The sequence below is a fragment of the Pezoporus flaviventris genome, unplaced genomic scaffold, assembly GCF_033815535.1.
Source record: "Pezoporus flaviventris isolate CSIRO_AGI_PZ_B2104156 unplaced genomic scaffold, CSIRO_AGI_Pfla_v1 ptg000001l, whole genome shotgun sequence".
Classification (NCBI taxonomy): Eukaryota; Metazoa; Chordata; class Aves; order Psittaciformes; family Psittacidae; genus Pezoporus; species Pezoporus flaviventris.
Window position 1 is genome coordinate 44,316,634 of NW_026892549.1, and position 26,919 is coordinate 44,343,552.

Genomic DNA, 26,919 nt, shown 5'->3' on the forward strand with positions numbered 1-26,919 from the left:
CCCAAATCTCACACATACTTTTAAGGGCACACTGTTGTTGACATAACTTTGCAGGATCTTTAAAACTCTGTTTTCATGTCTCACAACACTAGCCATCATTCAGGTCTCTATACTTTGCCTGTGTCAGGACTAAGCTAGCAGAGTCCCTGTAGGATTCACAAGGACACAGGGAATGGCACACCCTCAGTTTCACATCCCACTCAAAAGCAGGCACTGTGCTGCAACCAACATCTAACTTCTGGGAGGTCACAGTTCTAACATTTTGCAAGAGCCCCAGCAAGGTCGGAACAGTCTAGCAGTGGTCGGAGCTTTCTTAAGCCCAATTCCCTTCAGTTATTTCCCTTCATTTGCATTCTTCCCCACACAAAGAGGAGTTAGGCCCCAAGTTGCTATAGCATCCATTCTCAGGACATGCTTACCATGTCAGCTGAGAGGGAATTAAGTACAGACAGCTCATCAGAGACTACCAACACCTACACATCTTTAAACCTTGCTTGCTGCCATGTTAGTTTTTTTTTCTCTCCTGATACAGATTGCTTTGAGGAGTCATGCTGTAGATCCAAATCTGCTGAGCTCTGCAACATAATGAAAGCATTTGTTAAACAGCTTCTTAACTAAAGCACTATCATTTGAAGTCCAAGTACAGTAACTTCACTGATCACTGGCCATAAAACAGTGACGAGTAAGGGCTTACTTTGAGTGAAAAGTGAGTTTGGTGAAGGAAGGAGAACACTTTCACAACGCAAATTTGTGCACTAACAATTGATATCTTTGAGAATCTGCAAAACAAAGACAGCTATACCATGAGGTTGGAACTAGACGATCTTAAAGTCCTTTCCAAGCCTAACTATTCTATGATTCTATGATTCTATAGCGTGAGTCTACACATGCTAGCTCTAGCATAGATAACCTAAATGACAGCAGAGGAGAGGGGAAGTTCTAAGCCTTAACACCCATCCATGAATCTTTACTGGCTATTACAGCCTGTAAGAACCTAAGCAGACAAAAGCATATTATTTAATTAGGCTGTAAGAATCTTTAATATGTACCTTAAACAAGAACATTCCTAGCACAGCTGCAAACCTAAAGCCTCTGCTAAGGGAGCCTATGTTATAGAAAAGCAGCATAAGAGATCCTGGGCCTTTTACAGCAGGGGATTCATTATCATGAAGGCCCCCCTTGGAAACAAGCTGAAAGGACAAAGAACAACAAAAACACTCACCATGGTCCCAGGCTACCCTGGGCTAAATTCCTTCCTGAATTTGAGTCTGGTTAATGGTTTAACCCTGCATATATGAAACAGAGCAGCCAGGGGCCAAAGGGGCTTAATGCTATTAGAGAGACCATCACCTCCCAGCTTTAGCTCTGGCCAATCTCCAACACTTTGAAAGAAAGCAACTAAAATGCCTAGATATCAGCTTATGTGTCAAGGGGCAAACAAATTCCTTCCCATTTCCAAATTTTGCAAGCAGCTAACAAGCCCTGAGCTGCCCAGGGTACAATGTGAATATGGTGACAGAACAAAGAATAAACACCAATTAAGTGTGCTGCCTTACCTAATAGAATAATTGCACACTCATTTTGTGCAATCACAGTCAGAGAAACTCAAGGCAAGCTGATCCTGTGCTACCCTCTGCAAAACACCATCTCAGAGGCTGTAGCATCTTGCAAGGGCCAACTTCCTCCTTTCTAGTAGCCCACCAAATGCAGTCTCAGGTTAATTAGGTTTGAATGGCTAGAAACTCGTATATACAAAGCCCTACTTCTTTACATACCCAAGAGGTATTTTGATAGTGGGAGTTTTAAACACAGCTGCGAAGGCCACTTGCTTACTTGGAATGTACAGACTACACCTTGCTTCTGTACAAGGGTCTGTTTGTATAGGAAGGTGGAAGAATTGAGAGGCAGGTTCAATTCTAAGCATAATTCAGGTCTTCATTGTTAGTAAACAAAGCATTAGCCCCAAGACATCAAGAAAAACCTCAGATAAAAGCTTTGCCATTGATGTACCCCAGCATGATTTTTGCTGCTCCTGGGCATGATCTCAGTAGAAGCCTTACAGTCAAACAACATGTTTCAGAGTATCTGAAAGTCAGATACAGATTTGTATCTGTTTCATTACCTCCTATGAAAAATAAGTATAACTTAACAAAAGCTTTACTATAAAGTGTGGGTTTTTTCCTGCCACTTCAGAGGTCCCTGATCTCAAAGCTGCAATCCAATGCAGTCCACTCCTCTATTGTCTTTCCTTAACGTCAAACTCATGCTTCCTCCCTATTCACACCCTTCTCTGTAACCTTTCTGTTACCTGAACTTGCTGACTGACAAGTTCATAGCAAGATTAAATTACTAATATGCAGCCACTGAAAAGAGATAAAGTACAAAACCACAAATAATGTACAACATATGAAAAACAACCAGTGCTGTAAACAGACAGCTACCACAAGACAGCAGCTAAGGGACAATGAAATACAAATGAACACTGCCTACCTGGCTATTTAAGATCCATGAAACAACTGATACATAGTTATGGAAGAAAAGATGATGAAAAGTCAGGTAATTAGTTTTCATTGCTAGACCAGTTCATACACAGTCACACTTTAAAGTACCCATACATAGCTAGTAATGCTTTTTTTTACATCCTCCTTCCATTCTTTGACTCCCGCATCCTTAGCTGAATCTTTATCACAGTAAGCATATGGAATTATAATTTCACTCTGAGTTATACTACACCTGTAGGGACAGAGCTGTAGTTCACCTTTCCCCACTAACCTCTCTTTGTTGCTCATATTTACATACAAGAAAGAACTCAATGAATACTGCCTGTTTATCTATACTGACAGGGAAATATTAAACTTGTCCTATACCTGGCAACACAGACATCTAAAAGTCATCATAACAATTCTACAGTGAGCAAGCTGTTTAAAGAAATACCTTTGGAAGATCAGATCAGTGGACTACTCACCCTGGATGCTGCTGGAACAGGCTATACATGTTTTACTCTCCCCCCAGAGCACCTATAAAAGGCAAGAACTATCTACACAAGCAGCAGCAATTGTTTAAGCCCACTAGGATAACTACAATTCATTACAATTCCAGCAGAGTAGGAAATGGCTGGTTTATACTCTGTGAGCATCCCAATTAGGTAGGCAGCAGCACTTAAGAAGGAAGGAGTCTCCCATCTCTATCAGTAGGTGGTTTTTGTTGTTTTAGTGGAGTCTACTGTAGGACTTCTTTATGTGGGAGCACCTCCTAGCGCTGGTAAAAGCTAATAATGCAAGAATACTGAGCTGTATTTCAAGGAAGGATTGGTGGTTTTGCATGGTTTTGATTGGGCCTGACTTTTTCAATGGGAGCAAATTGTAAGAGAAGTTTGAAATAAGACTGTTGTTTAGCATAGGAAAGGCTATAAGAAGGTGTGATAGGTAAAATATAACTCAAAAAGTATGGTACAAAGAGTGTCCTTTTTCCATATTACTATGGAGAGGACAAATAATATTTGAATTTGCTTCAAAGGTGATACAGGCTGGCTGTTAGGGAGAACCTCCTAGCAGTTAACTTGAGCCCTGAGATAAGTCCCTCAAGAACGAGGCAGAATCTTTTCTGTTCCTGGAGGAACAGGGTGCTTTAAGCTTAGCAGGTCCTGCCCTGGGACTGAGCTTGTCTCTGAGCTCCTATTTTTTTCTTAATGGAAAACATCATGTTGCAGCCTTAAGCCAGGAGACCATGGTGGCTAGCAGTAAGTACCACAGCACGTGTCTCACACAACTAAAAATATTACAGACTCCTTTTTGTCAGTGTCTCTCCATTCGTGCTAGGAATTATGTTTAGACACTGCAGTAAAAGATATTTCTCCCACTATCACAATACTGATCTAGATCATACAACACCAAGCACACATTAGCCCTTAAATTTCTCCAGGGAAAGTTCACTCATCTAAAAACAAAGCGATATCGCAGGGACCAATATCAGACTATCTCTGGGCTTTTGGTGACATTTCTCCATCCCTAGCAATTTTTCATACAGCAGGCAGTACAATGACATTGCACAGTCAATGCCTTTGCAAAGGACTTTCAAAACTCACGTGAAATCATTGCAGTGGTGCGGAAATCCCCTGCAAAGGAATCAACAGTGCAATGAATGCTTCATCACCTGATGCGGAGCAGGGCTGTGTTCAGAGGTTGCAGGGCCTCACAGCAACCTGGAGGAGAAGGCCCAGGCCTCCTTAAATCTCCTTCTCCCTTCATTGGAGCCTGACACAGCATTAATTTCCCTCCCCACTTTCCGAGGGAGGCCTGTTCCCTGGCAAGCCGTGCTAGAATGATCCTACTATTGAGTGAGCAGAGCAGGAGGAAAAGTCCCTTGCTGGAGCACTGTGCCTTCGGGAGGGTCAGTGCACTACCCACACGTTTGGGAAGAGCAACACCAGCAAGCTGAAGAATCTTTTCACATTCCTCCTTTAGAAATCTGACTTTATTTTAGGAGTGTTTTCTTAGTTCTACTCAAGCTCTGCATATGAGCTACAGACTTTAAAGCAGTAGCAGGTTGTATGTGCATACATGTCCACACTCTGGCTACGGAGGCAGGCCTCTCTGGACTGTGTGTAAAACACATGTACGTGCTTCCTCAGCTTTACTGCCTACAAAGCAACGCGGACGTTTCCTGAGGTGTTCGGTCTCGCAAGGACTGGGAATGCCGATCCTTTTACAGGCAAGGAGACCCCTCGGGCAGGAGAGGGTCGCGTCACCTTACGGGGACCGCCTGCTCCTCGGGTGAAGTGGCGTGTGCTGAGTATGGCTCTGCCAACACAGCTATCGCAGCTTCCACAGCGGCCCCAGTCCACCCCACAGGCCTCCCCCTGTCCAGCCAGCGGCCCCGGCCTTCGGCGCTCCGCCGGCACTGGCGGTACTGCCCCTGCCCGAAGCCAAGATGGCGCTCGCGGCCTCCCCGCCCCTCGGCAGCGGCCCGGGGCGTGTGCCGGAATGCGGGCGGGGCGGGCGATGTGGCGACGTCCGGCCCCCTCCGCCGTCCGGCTGCCGCGCGGCATTGCCCGGCCGCCGCCCGCAGTGGCCCGGGAAGGCTGCGGGGAGAGAGGCCGCGGTAGCGCGGTGGGAGCTGCGGGAGGCTGAGGGCGCGGTAGGTGGCGGCACGGGGCAGCTGCTTTCGCTCGGGAGCGGGCGGCGGGGCAGCACGGGGCCCTGCGGGGAGCGGAGAGGCCGCGGGCAGCGTCTCTTCCTAGGCATCCCTCGGGCTGCGGGAGACCACTCTGCCTGGGCCCGCCGGGCTCCGAGGCCGCTGCGGAGTCCGGGCCTGGGGCGAGCAGGGCAGCGGTTGTCACTGACGGGCTGGGGCTCAGGCGTGCAGGCGGCTTCCGTCCCCTCCGGGTATTACCATAGCCACCTCAGAGCTCCGCCGGGACAGCTGCCCTGCTGCTTCCCTGCAGGAAAGGAGAAAGCGTCACGGAGATCAGAAACCAGAGTTCTCCGTCGTAGGGGTGGTAATGTCAGACACGAAAACGATGCGAACTGCCGCCGCGTAATTCCCGAGGTCGTCTGTGGGCTTTAAGTGCGGATTTGTTATTTCCTTCCTCCGCCAAAGGCCTGAAGGGTATGTTTTCACTTTCAGAGATTAAAACCGAAGAGGCGCTGGCGAAGAACGGACATGCTTGACCCTTGCCTGCAGTTGCCTGTGTTGTGCTACGTTTTTTACCCGATAAGGAGAGACTGAGACGCTGTTATTTTCATCTTTGACTCTTCGGGTTATGATATAACTGTAATAATAAAGTAAAGTCTACGGAAAAAGCACCTGGGAACCGAGCATGGTAGGATCTTGAACAAAAGTAGCTGCTATCGCGAAAAGAGCAAGGGAAGGAATGGCATCCCGAGAGAGGCTGTATGAGCTTTGGATGCTTTATTGCAATAAGGTAAATATTTGGGGGAGGGTTGTTTGTCTATTTCTTCTTCTGTTTGGAAGTCAGGTATTTAAAATGTGTCTGTAACATTTTTTAGCCTGTTATTATTTTTTTTTTTTTCCTCACAAATTGCATAGACTTGTCTGGTTTCTGTAAGGATATAACTGCAGACTATATCCAGCTAATATTCTTAGACTGCATCTAACCTTATCTCTTATTTGCCCTTAAGGTTGGGCTTTTTTGTGTGTGCGGTGTGAATTGCACAGTGTTTGCGGCTCAGTTTAAGCAGTTATTCTAGGTATATCTTTTAACTATGTGAATGCATATGTTCACATAATTCTTTGTACGGCCGTGGCATTAAAATGTATTCATTCAGTGCTGTCTGGTACTTAGCTTTATACTTTTTGTGTGAAGCTCCAGTTTCTTTTAAACTATATTAGTGAAAGCCATCCCAAAGAGCAGATTTATCAAGTTACTTGCAAGTCTTCCTTTGCTGGTTATCATCAGAACATTTAAGTATTCCATTAATAATAATGAATTTCCTTCATCTGGCAAGACTGTTATTAAAATACTGTCCTGTTTCCATTTGCATTTTATAGTGTAAAGCAATTGATATGTTTAAAGAACAGAGCCTAATTGCTTCTGGGTTGCCGAGTATGTACACAAATTGGATTGCAGATGATCTGAATAGATATCTGTAAAATAAAAACAAAAAAAAAAATGACTAAAGGCAGGGGAAAGGACTGGCCTACTGTCATATAGACACTCAGTGGCAAGGCTAGCTTTTGGTGGCCTTAATCATTGGGTTTGTTTTGCTTTTTCTCTTCGCAGTCTCATGCTTCATAGGTATCTCAGTTCCTTTAACTTTTCAAACCAGTAGGACACCAAGGGTAAAACAGACATTCTCTTGTTCTTCTTCCCAGTTCATTTCTACAGAAGGCCTATCTTGAGAGCATAAAATGTTAGAATTTAAGTACATGCAGTCTGAACAAGTGCATAAAGCAGTGGATGGAGATTGCACAAAGCAGTTTTAATTGTAGCTTTTCTTAATTTTTGTGTGTGAGTTTGCAACCCTAATGCTCTAGATGTTAAAAATAAAACTAGTGCAAACATAATAGCATGGTATGACTTCTTGCTGCTACCAGCGTGGGTGATCTGTTGGGTTGAAACATATTTGCATAGGCGTTTGCCTTTTAAACTAATGTAGTACTGCCAATGGTAGTAGGAAATAGCCTAGCACTGGAGGACATGGATGTTTTGCCAGTGAGTTCATCGATGTGAGAAGAGCAAAGACACTTGGAACAGACTCCCAAGAATCCAGGCTTTCCTCTGCTTTGGGAGACAGGGCTGCAGAAATGAGCCAAATGAGCCAAGCTCTGAATTTCTTTACCCAGCCGGTCTATGTCTCTTTCCTCCCTAGTTCTTTATAAAATTTTTGTTTGTCTTACACCTTCTCATCCTTTGCCGGAACCTTTCATTCAGATTGTATGCTTTCCATCTTCATATTGTCCTCTTACTAGCAGGAAGCTTGCATAAATAAAGGAGTACTAGTTAAAGTGTGTGCTTTGTGTGCTTTGTGTGCTTTAGATCACTTAGAGGACGTTCAGTTTCTCTATGGGAATGCTGTGTACTGACTCAGTCAGCTCTTGGGTAATGGAGAATGGCATATTAAAAGTATCTTTTTATATACTTATCCTATATGAGCTGTTGGTGATGTTTTTTTAGCCTTTTTTTCCCAGAGCCGTATGTTAAAGGCACAGTTAATGGGTTCATATGTTGATAAGGACTAGGTTTTAAGTAGCAAAGTGTGTATGTATATATATATAAATATATATATATATATAAACCCTAACTGTCAAAATTTGAAGGCAACTAGAGTAACTCTGAAAGAGGAATCTTCACTTCTTCAAAACATGCTGGACACAAAACTGGTTTTTCTTTCTCTCTCTCAACTGGTTTACCTCATTCTGCTTGGGGCAGGCATCCAGCATAAGTGTTTTATCTTGGATTAAGTTTGCTGAAGTTAGGAGCAACTGAAGAAGCTAGGTCTGAGGATGTAAAATGTTGTAAAGCCTTAATGTAAATTAGATTGTTCAGTTATATATTGAAAACATCTGTGTGCTATACTTTGTTCTCCGTGGAGCATCTAGCGTAAGATGACAGGATATAGTGGTTTAAGAAGTTCCTTATACCTGGGACTGCCCAGTGAAGCATATCCTGTATGTTGCACTGTCGTGGCTTTGTGGCTGACATCCTGGGAAGGAAGAAAGCTAGGCAGTTCCTCCCAACTACAATAACTGCTGGAGAGTCACAGTTGAGTAAGGTGGGAATTTGTTGTGCCACAAATACCAAGTATGTGGTTTTAGCTTTTGCAGCCTTGCTAGCTAAAGAAACTGTGAAATCCAACCTCCTTTTTTTTTGTGATGCTTCACGTTGTTGCTAAAAAAATAGACTTGTTTGCTTTGCCTTTTTTAGATAGGTGGGTCCTTCATGGTAGTATGTTAAATATAGCACTCTGTGCTACAGCAGCAGGGTTTTTCATGACTTCAGAGTGATGGGTAATTCTGTGTTACTATCTAACTTTCTATCCGAGGTCACGACTCTTGTTCTTTGTGATCACCTAACATCTCTGGCAGCATCAGGTGTCAGCCACACCTATTAATTTTGTGCAAAGTAACATTAGGAGGGCATTTCTCTGTTTTCGTTGCCTCTTCTGCAGTTCAGCTCGTTTGGGCAGACAGCAGCATGTAGCTGGGATCTCTGCAGAAGCGGTCTTTGGATGACACTGTGTATGAGGTGGTTTCTTTTTCTTTTTTTTTTTTTTTTAAGATCATGTTTGTGTGGCTGAAAAAGTTCATTTTTAGTTGGTATTCACTTGTGTTTCTTCTGGCGGTTTCTCATCTAAGGTTGAGGTTTGGTTTTGGATTTATATTTTTTAGCTTTTGTTCCCCTAAAAGCTATCCTGTAGGGCAGTTGCTGCAAAGTGGCATATTACAATCTGCTGTTTAAGGTGTTTAATCATGCTACACATGATTTATGCATGGAAGCAGTTTAAAAATTCATTAAACTTAGTGAAATTGTGATACAACTGGGGTTGTATCACAGCACTGTATTGTTGATAGTCTGAGCTGTTAATGCTTTAGTTTTGTTTGGTTTGTTTGTTTTTTCTTTTAAATGGTGATGTCGAATTTTTTGCAAAGAAAGCATTGTTAAGGATGCAACTTGCATGTTTTTTGATGCTTTTCAAACGTTTTTTGTTCTATTTTTCCTGTTCAATTATCTGTTAAGGTACAATGCTGTTACTTGAATATTGATGTGGATGTAAGCTACTCTCCCCTCATCCAAATGTAGGAGTGTGGTGTCTTTTAAGATAATTGAATTATATGTAGAGCACGTAACACGGGTCCTTTCTAGAAGGACTAGACTAAAAGGACTAAAACTTTTCCTAGTGGTAGAAGTCACTAGAAAAAGTTTTCTGCAGTAGGCTAGGTAGACGATAGTAATATCAAGCATATTGACTGTCAGTTGAAAGCCTTCAATAATCTACACAGAAGCCTGAAACATTTCTCATGAAAGTGCATACGCAGCAGATACCTGAAAAGGCTTTACTAACATAAATGTACAGCAGAAGAGCTCTCTTAGTGGAACTGAAGTAGTCTGGGGAAAGGACATGCTTTCGTGTGTATCTGTGACCTTTTCATGTTCATGTGACTGAAGTGATCTCTACCAGTTTTGCCGTGTAGCCTTAGACCAGCATAGCTGTAACAATATTACTATTGTAATATTAGTTGATTAAGCTTTTCTTAGATGTTAAGTATGTATCCGTATACCAAAATAATCTGTGTTTTATAATCCTTTGAAGTAACCATTACTGCAGATTTAAATTAAAGAGGTTCAATTTCTATTTTATCTGTAAGATTTTTAACTGTGTGTATTTCATCTGCAGTTGTTCCGGTAGGTGTTTCAGACTCTTGGGCATAAAGCATGTCAGGATTTCTGATATTAATTATTTTACTTGGAAAGTGATCAGATACCCTTTTGTATGGAAAGAGATTTTCTCCTCAATCAAAAAAGAAGGAAAGAAAAAAAATCCCCAATTGCCTTAAAAGTGGGGTTTCAAAGGTGTAAGGGGGAAGGGGTGGTTCATCAGTTTATATTAAATAATGTGAGTTTTTGCTTGTAAGGGGTTTTTAACTTTTGTCCCTGTATAAAATTGGAGAGTATTTGTAAATAAGCTAAAAAAGCTTATGATCAGATCAGCTTATAGACATGATTATTGTAGGGCTGCTTCAAGTAATATGATTGAACTGAATTTGTTCACCTAAATGATATAGTAGTTGTGTTTCTCAAAGAAATGTGGTTTTAGCAAAATTAGGCTCAGTTATGGTGAAGCACATGTAATTCAACAAGAATATAATCTTTGACATGAAACTGTGAGCCTCGTGTGAAACACTGACCTTTGCATCCCAAATATGATCTCATCTTGACTTGGCTTGCGCTTGTTTTCTTTCTTGTGCAACTGCTAATTTGTCAACAATTCATCTTGCATAACTATATATTGCCTTTGTTATGCTAGATAAAGAAGTATTCAATTTACAGCTAGATGAATACTTGAGCAAACAAAGTGTTCAGTAAAAGTGGTTTCTTGTTAAGTCACAATTATCATGTAAATTCATGCCTCTGTTAAAACTTGTGAATGAAGATTTATTAAACAATTGCTGTGTTAAAATAACTTTTCTGCCCATAGTTTTAAATAAATCTCTGTATTCTGAGGGAGTGTAATTTGTAAAAGAGCATGTCACAAGTCACAGGTGGCCATGTGTTGGTGAAATATCTTAGTCTTTATTTACTAGATGCTGAACTAAGAATGGATATAGGTAAACAAGAACAGTTGGACTTCAGTTCTGAATTTACTGTCTGCTATTTACAGAGCTGTTTCATAGCCCAAGAACTAATACAATTCTGATATCTACAAATATAGAACTTTTCATATAAATAACTGATGTATATATGAGACATCAGCCTCTTAACTTGTAGTAGCCACTACGTTCCTTAATTGTGGACAAGGGACGACCTTGTGCTGATGGTTGTTCAGAGACAGAACAGCAACTCTGCCACAAAGAATGCAGACTTCAGGTTGAAATGAGACAGCAGATAAATCTAAGAGACAGAGATGTAAGAAAACCATCATATTCTGAAAGCTACATAGAAACTATATTTTATTCTTACCATCCTATAGCATCTTTGGCAATACCTATATGTAGCTGCTACTTTTAGATAAAGAAGTATCTGAGGTTTGTCCAGGCTTTGTTTCTTAAGATTTGGGGTTTTACTGGTGTTCAGCATGAGACTGAAATTCCTACATGTCCACAGGTTTGTGGATTAGTGAGAAACTAAGTGGAATTAATGAGAAACTAAGTGGAATTAATGAGAAACATCAGTTCTGAACATACCAACACATGTATTCCAGATCAAGTTTTTACAGAAGTGAAAGAATCTAATGTCTGTTAAATGGAATGATTTATCGCAAAGCTAGAAACACAGGCTGTTGGTTCTGAGTGTTGATGTACTAATATTAGAGTGAATTTAACAAACACAAGGCTGTTGTGTGGTATCTGAGCTGTGGCACTTTTAATTTGGTCATGTGGTTCAGATCCAGGGATAGCATGTGTTCTGATAAAAAAATGTTGGCGAACCAACTCAAATGTGCAGTATGTTTGTGCTGTAATATGGAAACGGGAGAAAGGCTTGCCAGCTGCCTGTTGAACAGCATTGTAGTTTAATGCCTGAATCCCAATTTGTCAGTAGGTACTGTTAAAATATTTACAGGCTTCAGAAAGGTTAACCAGCTGTTACTGAAGAGAGAAGAGCTTCTTTAATTACTGAGCTTTTCTTGATGAAAGAAATATACGTAATGAAAACCACCAAAACATGCACATGTCTCAACAGTACAGATAAACATCTTATTTTTAAAAGAAATCATTTGTTCTGCTAACTTTTCCAATTTATCTTCTAGTAAATGTGAGGCTGCAATAGAGGATGGGAGATATGATGGAAACACCAAGAAATTAAAACTATATCTTAGTGATTTTTTTTTTTCTCTCACCATAAATGCTGTTTTAAGTTGGACATCTCACTAAGGCTCCCCTGTGCATCTGTAAATCTAAACATTAGCTCTTAGATTTATGTACTGATAAATATTTGTGTGTTGATGTTTCCTCTGATATTTAGGGCATTTATGGCAATCTGTTTCTCTGATTTATGGTTGAGGATTGCATGTATAGTAAGCATTAGGAGTAAGTGGCATTAAATAATTGTTTGACCATTAAGTAACATGGCTAACTATGGCTAAGTAAAATTAGGAATTAAATTTAAGTGTAAGAATAGCTAGTTATACCAGTATCTAAAACCAGAGCATATTTTAAAACAGTCAGGATATTTAAGAGGTTAAATACCAAAGGCTTTAAAGGCTTTTGATTGCTTCAGATAAAGGATATTTGAGGAAGGCACAAACAAGACCTTAAAATAAATTAATGGCTAAGTACTACTTTTACATAGTACAGAGAGAGCGTAAAATCAAAGCAGATGCTAAACCTTTAATTATTCAATAGATAGCACTTAGGCATAGGAAATACACTTTAAATAACTATTTTGAGTAATTTTGGCTTTTAAACTGAAGTTGTGGGGGGAATAGGGATGAATCCAAATATTTGAGGGCATATTCCTGAAATCGGAATTAAAACAGTGAATGAATTTGCATTTAATTATTAATGTAGGGAGAATTGGTACTCTTTGTCTTGTCAATTGTCATTCACCAGAACCTGACTGAGAGCCTGAAGGAGTATCACTAAAAAAAATAATAAAGAAGTGAAATCAGAGGTTGGAAAGGTTTGGAAAAAAGGATTTAACATTAATGCCAGAAATATCTATTAAAAGCAAAGTAAAAATGAAGTGGTTTGAGTCAGACTCCTTCAATAAGATAGCATGATTATTCTGTTAGTAATAAATAATAATTCTAGGAAAACATTGCACCTTCATATGGCTTACGGCCAGTTTTCACTTCAATATGGAAGGAGAATTTAGGAACCAAAACAATTTTAAAAGTTATTGACACTGCTTTTCCTAAAAGCATCATGCAGTAAGAGTAAATGCTTGGCTTCTGTGAAGAGTGGTGGAAATGTTAACTGACAGTATATGTGGGGTATCAGCTCAGAGTTTCCAGTGACATAATCTTAGTTTTGTAGAAAGTGGTTATGTTAGGTGCAGGCTGCTTGTAAGTCGCCTTACCAGCTCTGTCAATGAATGATTGTGTAATGCACTTACCTATGCGAAAGCTGGTATTCATTTACATGTGCTTTTGCTGAATTTAGGACTAGCTGGAATGGACAGTTTTCTTGATAAATGGCTGAAGCTTCATGGGGTGTGTAGGCTAAATGTTTGAGCATGTTCTGAGAAGCAAGGAGAGAAAAGGTTTTATTTGATGTTCCATAATTTAATTAAAAAACAAACCAAACCAAACCAGTTTTTGTTTAGATATGTAATGTTCACATGCTTTCAAGGGCAAACTTGGAATTGGGGAGAGAAAATACCATGATGAGAAGAATAGTCCTTTAATAGCTGTTGTGTATAAATTAAAGCTCTTGGAAATAAAGCAGGATATAAAGACAGTGGTGTTATTTGCCAAAATCTGACCTCAATATCTATGTGTCCTAATCATTTAAATCTGTACTGACAGAAGTGCAAGGGATACTAAACAGCAGTTGAACAAGTAACACAAATTCTGCTATGCCCAGTTTTGGAGTCTGATTTTTTTATTTTTTTTTTTTAAGGGGCTTTTGAAAAGTGTGTTTAGGTGAGGTGTTTTATACCTTCACAGTACAGTTCAGCTGCCTGGTGAGGCTGAGAAGACAAAACCAGTGAAATTAATAGCTAAAGAAAGAAAAACTTGCTTTAGTTAAATTTGGTGTATGGTCATAACACTTTGAAACAAATACAGATGACTTTTTGGCAAGCTGTACGCAAATTCTCAGCCTTTATCTGCTGAAACACTTGACAATATTTGGCTGTTGGTTGGGTGAAATAATATTCTGGTTTTACTGTTGTAGCACCATTCCACTTCCTTTCAGTTTGTGTTAAGCTTCTACATCACACAAAGTTAGAAACTTGATGGTGCATAAGCAGTCTTCGTGTGTGTTGTAGCTAAAACTTGGCCCATTTCTCATGTAAAACAGCAACATAACCGAGTTTCAAAGCAATCAAGTGTTAAACTCTAAACCTTCCCTAAACTATAGTTTGAATTTTCATTAAGTTTAGGTTGTTCTTGGCACTGTAGACTTTTGACATCATGTGATTTTAGTTTTCTTGGAGTTGTTTAAGATGCTTCTTGTTCCCTTAGGCATAAAATTCAGCTTCCAGATTTTACTACTGTTGGTTTGTTATTTCAACTTTGATGGAAAAAGTGAATGTTAATAGAATATAATATTCCTGGTAAGTGCCCTGTGCAGTAGCCTTTAAAAGGCTGAAATACTATGTATCAGGTTGTACCTGGAACTTGCCAAGTGGTACTTTATATCAAATGTGAAGACATTGAAATTAGATTAACTAGATTCATCCTATGGATGGCCTCAGTCACATGCCAGTTCCAAGCTACAAGGCTGTAATTGTGTTGTCATTAAAAACAACAGCAAAAAAGGAGCAAGAGAGAAAAATAGAGGCTTTCCTTCCATTTTAGTAATAAAACTAGTTTTGTTTTCCCTGTTTTGTTGGGGAGTTGAAGTAGAAAGGAAATCAAATAACAGCTCTCACATAATGGGCTTTTTCTTTAACCTAGGGCCTTAATGGAAGATTAGGGGAAATTATAATTATTTTCCTCGCTTTGAAAAGAGAGAAAGTATATTGATTTTGACTTCTGATGTTTGTGAGTTAAATTTTATAGTGATTGACAGCTGTAGGCTTTTTTTTGGTATAAATCTGTATGCCAAATGGAGATTTTAAACTTGCCCCAAAATAGTTGTTTCTATTGTTGTTTCACTGCAACTCGCACTTACAAAGCAAAACACATCCCCCTTTTTCTTTTAATTCCAGAAATGGAGCAGAAGGCTTGTGTGAATTTTGGAAAAGGATGTTTATAATGACTTGCTGGGAGCCTTCCTTCTTTTGGATCAACAGCTGATTCAGAAATTAGTATTGCGGTCAAAGGGAAAAGTTGTGCCCAAAGGTGTTTCCCTTGACAATTAGAATTGATTGAATTTGTCAAGGCAATTCAGCCAGTTTCAGGCAGTTTATCATGAAAGCTTTTATTAATTCTAACTCTGTTGTTGCTATAATGAGGCTTTTCAGGTTTTATTTTGGCATTTTACAGATTTTAAAGGTTCATGAAAAGTATAAACACTTTGGCATATTTTGGAACAAAGGCTCCTAGGAGATTTTATGCTGAAAATGTTGCTTTTTATGTCTGAAAACATGAAGAGGAAAAAGCTCCCTTAAAGGAAACCTTGTAATCCCTCAACGAAGAGTTTATTTCAAACAGTGTTGAGAAATGATCAACCGTTCTGTATTATGCAGACTATTTCAGTTAGTTTTAATACTATTAAACTCACTGGTGATCTAAGTAGTATTTGATGTTTAATTTCCTGATGTCATTTTTGATAGGTCTAATTCAGCCTTAACACCAAGGAATTGTTCTTATTTTAAAGATAATGCTTGGGGGTGGGGAATTAGTTACCGGAATACTAGTGCCAGTGAGATTTCATGGTAGTGCTTCTAAACTGAAATCCACTTTGAAGGTTGACTGACTGCTATGCACAGTAGTCAGACCAGGCTGGCTTTTTGATGTTAAATTTAACGACTTCAAACAACTGTCTTGTCAAACAAGTCGATCTTGTCTCCCTGTCTGACTCTGAACTGCTCTGCAGGGAATTTTTGCCTTTGGAGCATGGAATGTGATGCTGCAAATAGCCTCGGGTGGGTCCAGCTTTTGTTTTAACAACTAATACTTCCTGGATGTGGCTATAAAAATTGTATTGAGCTTTGCTCTTCCAGTTGTGTCTGTTTGCTTGGAGTGTTAGTAGGGCTGGAAGTTATGGTTAAATCTAAAAGCAGCACTTATACTGATTTGAAACCTTGGGTGAATGTGCTGCCTGTATTCCACAGGTGTGGGTCTAAACACTTTCAGTGGGAGGATTTCAATGCCAGTTTTGTGTAAGATGTTTTTGTTTAACTTAGCTGTAAGAATTAAAAACTATCTGGCTTGTTACGAGTTTTAAAAATGTGATTATTGGTGCAAAAAATTCCTGTTGACCTTCTTGTATAAGCAAATAGTTACTGGGGGGGGGGGGGGGGGGGGACAGGACATTTCTTTGTGAATCATTTCATTCGTCTTCATAAAGAGTAGAGAAAGCTATTATAATTTCTAGATAATTTAGTACATCAAAGACAAGAGCCTGTCCAAAGTTAATGTAGTTTTTGCTTATAGTTTCTTTTTACTTCATTGCCTTAGAGAATGTTGTATCTTTCAGAAAGGTGTCTTTCAGAAAGACTAAACTTCTCCGCTATTGGCTTTGGTTCAGTGTAGCTAAACTTAAAGTTGGTGTTAGCATTGAGAGCTCGTTTCTCAGTTCCACCAAGTCTAAGGGTAGCCTTGCTAGAGTTTATATATTGCAACTGTTAAAATGTAGACTTCCTGGAAAATTTGATAATGTTTGGCAGTGTTTAGCCACAGTATTGCTATCCATACTGTACACTAAGAGACGGATTTTATTTAGCAATTTTTTTTTTTAACTTTCTAGTGTAGTATTAACTGTGTTAAAAAAAAAACAAACAAATGAACCAGCCTCTCCTGGATGTATTTTATGACGATTTTTAGGTTTGGTTTTTCTTTTTTTCATGTTGTTGTGCTTTTTTGAGTGTGGGGGTTTTTTTTGTTTGGTTGCTTTTTTGGGGGGAGGTAGGGGGAAAGGGGTGTTCCTATTAGGAGCGCAATACTAATTGGGCCTGGCAGCCTTTCCAAATGTAAAGGACTATGACACCTATTATGGTGCCAAGATGTTATAAAAATGGAGGCTTAAAGGCTGGTAGTTCGGGGTTTTTTGTTTGGTTTTGGGTGTGTTTTGTTTAAGAAAACCAGAAGTATTTAAGGAAAGGCAGAACAAGGAAGTATTTTCACTTTTAGGTGCTCTGATCAACATTTGATTTAATAGGCTTAAAATATTTTTTTCTTTCATTACTGCAGGTGAATAACTGTTGCTATGGCAGTTTCACAGACATTTATTACAATGTGTTGAGCTCGGATGCCTAAGCTTAGGCTCTTCAGACTTGTGTATATCAATTACAGGACTGTTTACCTTTTAAATTATTTATTTATTTATTTTAGATTTGCACGTATCCTTACAACGACACTCTCTTAAAATAGCCCTGTCAAAACTCTGGTTGTTTCAGTTTATTGTTTTGAAGAGAAATAGTGAAATGGCTAAACTAAGTTGGAGTTTTAGCTTCTTGGAATTTTAATCCTTGTGGAAATTATCTTCCAGAAGTATTAAGGCATGCAGTCTCCATATATGAATTATTATTCAAATAAGATAAAGAAATTTGTTTTGCATTTACCAAATGGCATAAGGCAAGTTTCACATAAAATAAATGAAAAGTTTAGGCTTGTGGCTTAGAAGGCAGCAAGGTTTAGAAAATCAACATTTTCTTATCTTCTTCTAGTGCTTGGAAAGCTGTAACTGGTGACAGGTGTTTTATTACCACATTTAGCTTCTTTCTGCTTTTACTGCTTTGCACAAATCAAATGTTTCCTTTGCATTTCTTGCTGATCTCATAAGGCATGTCTGCAGACTGTGTGTGGAAGGGCTGGGAAAGAGCACCAACCTAAAATTGGTTTATCCCAGTTTATCCTTGTGGTGTATTATAAAAACGTATATTGGTTTGTAAACTGTGCTTTGAAAGGATGGTATGTCTTCAACCAGCACTACAGAAAACACCTTGGACCTGTTGTCTGGGGTATGGGCTGCAGCTACTAGTCTGCAGAATGACAACAAAGGGAAATTATGAAAGTGGGGAATCAGGTTTCCATAGGTTTCATGGCTTTTACTGATAATAAGGCATCTGAGCATTTAAGATGCCTTACTATGGTCTGGCTAAGTTATTGCTTCCTTAGTAGGATTTCAGATACAATGGAGTAGCTAACAATTTATAGAGTATCAATTGGAGCTGGGGTTGCTGTTCAGACATCTGTTAGTAGCAACATAGATCTGTAGTATTGCGGTACACATGGAATGCTATCTTCTGCCATGTGGTAACACAGATACTTGTTGGATTGCAGCATATACTGGCTCGGAAAATTGATCTGGCATTGAAGAACACAAATATGTTCATGTTGAAATTAGGTCAATTTGTGTTCTGCTGTTAATGTGCTTTACCATTTCTGTCATGGGAAAAAAGAGAATAGTTGAAAAAGTGGGTAGGGAGGGAACTCGGTTGATTCTAAAATCCACTGAACGTAAACTTCATATTAGATGGCAGCAGCTGACCTCAAAAAAAAGTTCAGTTCAAGATAAAGGTGCTGGGTAGGATAATTGCGGTGTACATGGTGCAGGAAGCAGCTGATACCCATTACTACTGTCTGGTTTAATTCTGAAATTATAAATGTAAACCAATATAAAAAGTCAGTTTTTATCCTCAACCAACGCTCTTCTGGTTTAGGAAAGTATAAGATGCATCTGAAACACTCTAGGCTGGTCTTCAGAAAGGTGTGTGTTTAGCTATGTTTTAGGAATCAACATATTTGTATACTCTGCCATGGGTAACATGTACCATTGTAAGTTTCCTTTCTTAAAACTGCTTCAGTAAAATTTAAATTTCTTGTAGCTTTCCACAGGTGACTGGTGCATCGGATCTGGGCTGATTGCTGCTAATAAAGAAAACAGAAAACCTGGGCCAGATTCAAAGTTTGAAAGCTGATTTTAACTGAAGTTTCTAACATCTTTGAAATAATTTATGTGTCTGTAGCAAACCTGTTGAATATTGGGTCATTTTTTCCTGGAATGATGTACTCTTAGTTTGTAAGTCTCCATATTTGTTTCTGGAAAGGTGGCATTCTTCTATTAGGTGGTTTATAATGGAGATTTATTTATTAGTGTTTCTTAATGTTGCTAAGTGATCTTGTTTGCTTTTTCACCTTGATAATTTTGTTATTCTTTTTTTTTTTCCCCAAGTGCTATTGCCTGGATGTGCCTCCCTAGATTTGACTCAGAATGAGTCAACTGTTGTGTAAGCAATTTGCTACTGGCACATTCCAGTAGTTTTACCTTGTAATTTGATATCAAAGCTTGATTATTTTAATAGCTCGGAATAATATGTATTTAATAGGCTGGCAGGGGATTGAGGTACAAGGGAGTTAAATACTGTGCTGCAAGTAATGATCAAACAATACTACAGTTCTTGGTTTTTACCAGAATTGGGAGGAGTTCAGTGGTAAAGTGAATTGAGTAGTATGTGCGCTACAGGTGAGCAAAAACATTTAGCCTTTTATAACATCAGTGCCCTGTTCTTGCCATCTACATAATTGCTTTCTATTGCATATTTTGTCTGCCAGTCTTCTCTCTTGCACTAATAGTCTTGCAAAGGCATTATAGTTTAAGGGTAAGGAGGCTTAATTTAATCTTAAACTTGAAGTTGATTTAGGCTATATTGTTAAAAATGAGCAAGCAGGCATTTAATCTAATTTTGTCTTTTGTCCTCCCATTCCTCTCCTCTCATTCACAGTCTTTTGTTAATGCAATTTTAAGTCTCATAATGACATTATTTGCACAACTTCCTTCATGATACGCGACCAAGAAAATCTGACATTTCCTACAAAAGTTTATTGTCAACAGCTAGTTGCGAGCCTTACCTGTGGTAACAAATTTAGTTTGGGAATATGAATAGGATCAATTTAGTAATTCATGTTACATTTCAAGGAGAACTTGCTCATGCCAAGAAAAAGCTGTTTGTTCAACAGGTAAAAGTCAAATATGTTCAGTTTTGCACATTATCATTAGGGACATGAACCATGCATATGGCAAAATTGCTGTTGGTTACTTTGCTATGGGTGGTATTGTTTTGTCCTCTGTAGCCTGAGCTATACTGTAATTGGTAAAATCATATCCTGGTTTTCCTCATCTTTATGATGCTGTGAAATAGTTTGTATGTGGCTAAAGTAACTTGCTGTGAATTACAAGAATGCTAAAGCTTTAAATATGAAACAGTTTTTTAAAAGCTTTAGTGTCGGCAGACAACATCTGCTACTTTGAGCCCATTCTTTTTAGGTATTAGTAAGTCTTACCTCTTGCCCATTTTTTAGTTTGATTTTCAAGGTGTTTTATCTCTGAACCTTTGAAATGAATATTCTGTACTCACCTGATTGAAATAATCTGTCTAATTCTGTGGAGGTGACTTGGAAGCATTGAATTTATACTCTATCTCAAAGCTTGCTTCATTCTGTAGGTTGTGGTTGCATCCTGAAGGCAGTTACTAGGTGTGTGTCTAAGATAACTGTTTGGTAGTTCTATACCTATTAAGCATGAGGACAAGGCTACACTACACTTACAGGGCATAATACTTTTTTGACAAATTTTTAACAGAAAAGGAGTGGTGACTTAAAAAAACGAAAGGGAATAAAGTGGAGATGAGGAAGAAAGAATATGAATGAGGGAGAAACTGGGACTAATGTGGAAGAAGGAAAAATAAGACAATTAGAAAAAATAAACAAGAATATGCGTTAAAGGCAGTGAAAGCAAATAGGTATGTATCTAGCTGAGGGTTTTATTTGACAGCTGTTGTCACAGTATCTGAACACATTTCATATATAATTAATAGTGATAGTGAGGTAAATTGTGTCAGGGTATTTTTGACACTTCTTGCTTGAGTTAGGAGTGATTTTTGAGAGTATGGGGAAGGGTGAAGTCTAGAATGAGAAAGGGATTCCCATGTCTTCAAAGATGTGGGAAGATGCTCTGAGAAGAATTTTGCAGCACTTCAGATTCTGGATTCCCATTTTTATTTTATTCTGCGTGCCCTCCCCTCCAGAGGCTCCTTTGTACTGCCAATTTTGCACTGACAGTACTCTGTCGGACAGTCTGTCTTGGCAACTCTTTCTGTTAGCTTGATATAGCCCCAGAATACTGTGTGTGTTAATTATTCAGAGGTTAATCTTTGGTCTTAACACTGAAGGGAAATAATTGGCTATTAGGGAATATCTGTGGTAACATAAAGGCAACAAGCAAAAAGAAGGAGATACAGAAAAGGGAAACGAGAAGGATGAACAAAAAGGTTGAAGCCTCTTGCAAATTCGTATAAAATTTGGAGCATATCAGAAGCAATTTAAAATCTGTAATGCTTCAGGCAAATATTTGAAAGTTATTTTGAAGATTATTTATAACATAGAATGTGGGACTGCATGGTGTGTATTAATGGCTGTGACTGTACAGTCCTTGAGGACGAATACGTTGCCTATGGTCTGGCAGCTTGCTTTTGAAAATTAAGCAGCTTGACTTCAAAAATGACACTATCTCAAATGGCATGTTTTGACAGAGTTTTCCTGTGGTGACTTGCCGTGGTCTAGTATCTACCCTCCCTTCTGTCAATGGTGCCCAGCCCTGAGGAACTGCTGGTCATGAACAGAGTCTGTGTACTCTACAAAGAACAACTAGGAAGTCTAAATTTAAATTCTTATCTTGTTTTGTAGATATTTGGTATACAAGTCACAAGTTCTGCTTTGTCTCTTGGAACACTCAGTCTGGCTCTGATCTGCTGCTAGCTGCCATATTGATCAATGACTGAAGCAAAAAGCAAATTATTTTGTGATTAGGATTGTCATTGGAGTTCTTAATTTTATAAATGATAAAGAATGTGGTGTACTAACATTTATGCTATCTAGACTAGAATATACTAGTAGTTTTGTAAACCTGATATGTATTACTCTGGAGAGTATGTAAAGATTGGCTGTGTGTAGGGGAGAAGCTAAAATGCTTTGGTTGGCACTGGTACCAGGAAGTAGAAACACATGAACTAATGAATACATTAAAATGTCACATCAGCACCACATGGCTGAGAATTTAAAAGGACACTGGGTTTTAAATTTTAATTCTAAAAATCTGCATATTCCCTCCTTTCTCCCATTGAAATGCATTAAAGGAAAGCTTTCCATTCAAGTTAGTTTTTCAGAGTTGTTGACAGATTTTCCTGAGGGCAATATTGCTTAACATTCTCTTCTTATTTGCAGAAAGATCCAGATTACCTGAAGCTGTGGCTGGATAGCTTTGTTTCTAGCTATGAACAGTTTCTGGATGTGGACTTCGAGAAGCTGCCAACTCGGTATGTAGAATTACAGACCCATTCATCTTTGATACCTGAAACAGACCTGGCTGAGAGCCCAGTCTTGTTCAATGTCAATACTACCTTTAAACAAAAGAAAGACTTTTCAGTTGTTGAGTGGCACTCCCATTCTTTTGAAGGTCAAATCGGGAAGGGAATGATGAAACTAGGCAAATACTGGTATTTGCATTATATCAGGAGATGGCATGAGTATTCACTTGCTCTTGCTCATAGAAATATTGTTCCTTGTGCATGTTTTTAAATAAGTATTCGTTAAATGTTGCATATAAAATACTATTAGTCAGTGTTAGTGCTTGGTACAGCAGTGACTGAAGAGAAGTAAAATGTAGGCAAAGGGTTTGTAATTTTATTTCAGGGATTGCTTTAAAAGTAAGGATGAGATGAAATGCTTAGCTAAGATATCAGAATCTTTCATTGAAAACCTTTTAAATATGTACAGATGATACGCTTTAAAGTGGTTTCTTTATAATCATGAAGACTTCAGTTCAGGGCAAGAATATTGCTGACTTCAGTCATGTTGCTTACCACAAGTTCTCAGAGATAATCGTGAGGTGGTATTGAAGTCTAATTTCTGAGTTCCATATTTAGTATTTTGAATTCACTCTGTTCTGAGGGTTGTGTTTTGAAGACTAACTTTGCAAATGAGGAATAGAAACTTAGGCACTGGATGTTTTCTCTTTGCTTTTGAGATGCTTGCATGAACTAAGGGTTTTAAGGAAGAACAAAAGCTGTGGAATTCAGAAATCATGAGAAGTGGTGTCAGTATTATAGCTGATACAGCTACTGGTGTTTGAACGCAAAGAATGGCTCTCCCTGCATGATGGCTGCTGTCCAAGCCCTGTTGAAATCAATGGAAATTCTTTAATGGACTTTGGATCAGATCCTGTTTGAAGTGTGATAGCCTCTACTGTTAACAAGGAAATAAAGAATGTTGCATCTGGATCTTGGTGAATAAAAACTGGGCTTATTGGGTTTTTGTATTAAAATTTTCTGCATAATGCCTATACGGATGTAAAATATATAGTGCAATTACCAAGAAGCAAGACTTTCGACTTAATTCTGTACTCTTTCTTAAAATCTGTTTTGTTTGCAGTGTCAAAAATGCATCTTACTGTGTTAAAGAAAAAGCTTTATCCTTTGGCACAGGTTATCTTTAACATACTACTTAATGTTGGAATCTGAACAATGGAAGAGAAGAATGCCTTGGTACTTTAAAGCTCTCAAGAGTTCTTTTGTTTCTCTCTGTTGATGTTTTTTGAGTTTTGGGTTTTGTTTTTTTTAGTGATGGTTTTTTACAGCAACTTAAAAACACATGAAGCTTAGTTGTGCAGAACAATAGCAGCATCTTTGTTGTGCTAAATGATGGCTTAGTGAGCATAAAAATAGTGTATTTTTCTGAGGTTAATGACAGGATTAGTGATTTAGGCTGGAAGAATAGGCCCATGTGGATTTAGACTCATTTGTGTAACAAATGTAGAGAAGGCCTATCAAAACAATACAGGGATGAAGGCAGATCAGTCCTGTGCTTTTATGGCTGTAATAAGAATTACACTTTTTGAGAGCAGATATTAGGATTAACAAATAATTGCAGTTTCTGCCCTTATTGGCATTTATGAGATAACCAGGTGTGTGAGAAGTGGCATCTTTCTGGAGTTTGTCAATTTATATTGCAGGCATTTGCATTGTGGAACTGATATTACTAAGCCCACAGAAAAGAAGTAGGTCAGTGTGGAGCCAACAAATACTGATTTCCAGTGAGTCTTTTCTTTGGGTCATAGGAACCTGTACACTCGAGCAACTCCAGTAAAACCCAGTTATTGAATAAGTAGTTCTGTCTTTTGATATTGGAAATAATGCATAATGCTTGTAAATGAGAAACTGAGTGGACTAATACTTGGGGTTTTTTTCTCCCTAGATGAATCTTAGTATGCTTTACAGCTGCATGTCTGAATGACCTGATGTACTGAAGGGCAAATGCCAGGAAATAATGAGAAACTGTGTAGGGAGAAGAAAGCTTGTACAGATTGCTGGACAAAACTAACCTTTTGGAAGACAGGCATGAAGTTCTGTGTCAATGTAAAACATATGTGGTTTTTGTAGCATACAAGAAAACACCACTTAAGAATTGTAATGAAACTATTAGTGGTTTTGTGTTTTTTTTTTTTTTTTTTTCCTTCTTGAAAGAAGGACTCTTTGATTGGCACTGTCAGATGCTGGTTTAACTGCTAAGAGTATTTCTTCTACAAATTAAACTATATAATTTCCTGAAATCTGCTTTGGATATCTGAAAGATGCTACATAGTGCAGAATTGGGAAATCTCTAAATATAGAGGATGAGTGTATCCAGTGGTATGATTTGACTGTATAAGTAGAGCTTATACAGTTATGCAGCTTATAGGCTTATACAGCTCCATCCATACCCTGTATTTTTAAATGTAATGGTTCATTAATGGTATTCTTGATGATTTTACTGAAAAGGTGAGGTGATTTTACTGAAAATGTAAAAATAGGTATGCTGATGGCTTTGAGCATTGAGCATGAAAGATTAATAGTGCCTATTCTTTCTCTACTATTCATTTTATATGTGTTTACTGTGAAAAGGATAAAACCTTTGCCAGCTGGTGGGAGGGTTTTTTTTTTCCCCTCATTGAAGGTGAGGAATTGTCATTTGGGTTAATGCTTTTAGAAACAACAAAGGCCTCCAGAGTATTCTCATGCTCTTTTTCTGCTTTTGGTTTGCATGATCTCAAGTAAAGCAGCTTAAAGGCAGCTCATGCAAAGTACCATAGAAACCAATTTATTGACTTCAAACCCATATAAAAATGATGCAGGAATCATGATGGGAATGCTGATTACATGGTTTCGTGGTGGTTGAAAAGTAAAGCCTGGTTTTCTACAGCCCTTTGTTCCAAAGGGCTTAACACTGGTGGAGGAGCGGTTGAAAGTGCCAGTGTGAGTTTGAGCTGCAATAGGTGAATACAGTTCAGAGAGTAATTTAACTTCCTTTCAGACACCTGAGATGGCAGTTTACATTGCTGCAAAATGTTAATGTAATGCAAGGAAATGATAAACAAAAAGAGCCCAAATGTGTCAAGGTCTTCCTCATATGTGAGGTAGAGTACCAGCAGTTGAATGTCCGTTAAGATATGTTTTTTTGAGATTTATGGGGGTTTTAAGCTTGCCTGCTTTTGGAATACTTAGTTCACACAAGTAGCCTTGCTGGGAAAAATTAGAACTACATGTCCACAAATGTAACTTCCTCATTTTTGTGGTGATAGAGTGGTAATTTGCTCCAAGATGAAAAAAAGTTTGATTATTTATGAACATTTATAATTTTTTGTATACTCTGTAGTATATTCAATTTTAGTATTTCTTGTGTCAGTCTTGCATAAGGCAGTAAATGCTCATGGGTTGTGCAATAGCACAGTCAGGCAGCTACTGCAGAGAAAACATTCTCTGGGACATGAGGCATGAAGGGTATGCAGTTTGCTCTCTTGTAAAGCATTTTATGATCTTACTGAAAAAGACTTGATGGCCATTTTAGGGAAATTACTTCTGCATATATAATTTCAGCTGTCAAAAAGTATGGTTTTCCTAATACAGAGATATGGTGAATTAGCAGATTATGAGGAGCCATGTTCATAGTCCCAGAGGGTATGGATCTGCTGGCATTTTGAGGGATGAAGCTGCTGTCACAGAAATTGAGATTTCTTTCTTGGCAGTTGTGTTGGAAAAAAGCAGTTGCTTTTAATTTTGTGGTTAGTGTCTCTATCAGTTTAAAGCTGAGGCCCTGTAAATAATTCAGAAATTTTTAACACAAATTTGAAGATTCTGAATCTCAGGATCTGAAAAGCAAATTGCACAACTTTGTGAAGAGGCAAAGGAATCAACAGTATTTGATCCTTTGTATATTTATGGGTTGCACTTGTTTTCTAGGATGTGGGAGCTTGCTGTCACACCTGTCTAGTTTTACTAAATTTGGTGTCAGTTCTTCCCTTCTGCATAAGCTTCCTTTTCAACTTAAGATCTAAATGACGTATTGTTCCCCATTTCCTGCAAATAAGTGGTATCACAGTATTTAGCGTCATTCATTGCATTTCCCCACACTTTTTGATGCTGCTTCTTACAGGGATATACATATGCAAGTGTCATTAGCAAGTTTTTGAGCTAGCTGAATTTTTGTTGTAATTTTCCCCAACTTTAGCCATGTGTAAGGCTTTTGTAAGCTGTAAGGCTTCTGCTTGTGTTTTCATTTTCCTATGTAGACTTCATAGAGAATGTGTCGATTACACAGCTGATGCTAGAGGCAAACTCTTTAGCATGTACAACAGTAGATAAACAATATTCACCCAAGAGAATGTTCTAACACTCCTACATATTTCCATACTGTTGATGAAAGTGGGTTTCTATGTGGCTGTAACTGGGTTAGTGGCTTAAATACTGGTTTTGTGATTTTCTTCTTTCTTTCCTTTGGTTCTCACTAGTGTATTTCTAAAAGATGTTTCAGTTTAGTAAAAATATTAGGCAAGAATACCTCATGTTCTTCAGGGCCATGTCTGGCCTTGGGAGAGTTGTTACTTTTAACAGCAATGCAACAGTCTTTTTGACTCCTAAAAATAATTAAATAGCAGAAA

General features: G+C 38.5%; 1 protein-coding gene and 1 long non-coding RNA gene across 7 annotated transcripts in view; one reads left to right on the forward strand and one right to left on the reverse strand.

The window, feature by feature from the left end:
- Positions 1–150: 150 nt before the first annotated feature.
- Positions 151–4,115, reverse strand: LOC133270285 (uncharacterized). The gene is made up of 3 exons (XR_009743719.1): positions 2,491–4,115; positions 2,011–2,085; positions 151–575 (listed from the first exon to the last, which is right to left on the reverse strand). It is a non-coding gene; the product is annotated as an uncharacterized LOC133270285 (long non-coding RNA).
- A 928-nt stretch (positions 4,116–5,043) lies between these two features.
- The window catches only part of NBEAL1 (neurobeachin like 1), an 80,071-nt gene continuing 58,195 nt past the window's right edge, over positions 5,044–26,919 (forward strand). For 2 of the 6 annotated variants that reach the window (XM_061454893.1, XM_061454919.1), the window contains exons 1-2: positions 5,437–5,923; positions 22,173–22,264. In XM_061454893.1, coding sequence (XP_061310877.1) covers positions 5,873–5,923; positions 22,173–22,264 — 143 coding nt within the window. In that variant the 5' untranslated portion in view covers positions 5,437–5,872. Of the gene's footprint in view, positions 5,137–5,435; positions 5,924–22,172; positions 22,265–26,919 lie in introns of those variants that run through there. The other 4 variants (XM_061454911.1, XM_061454930.1, XM_061454902.1 and 1 more) reach the window with 3 other exon arrangements.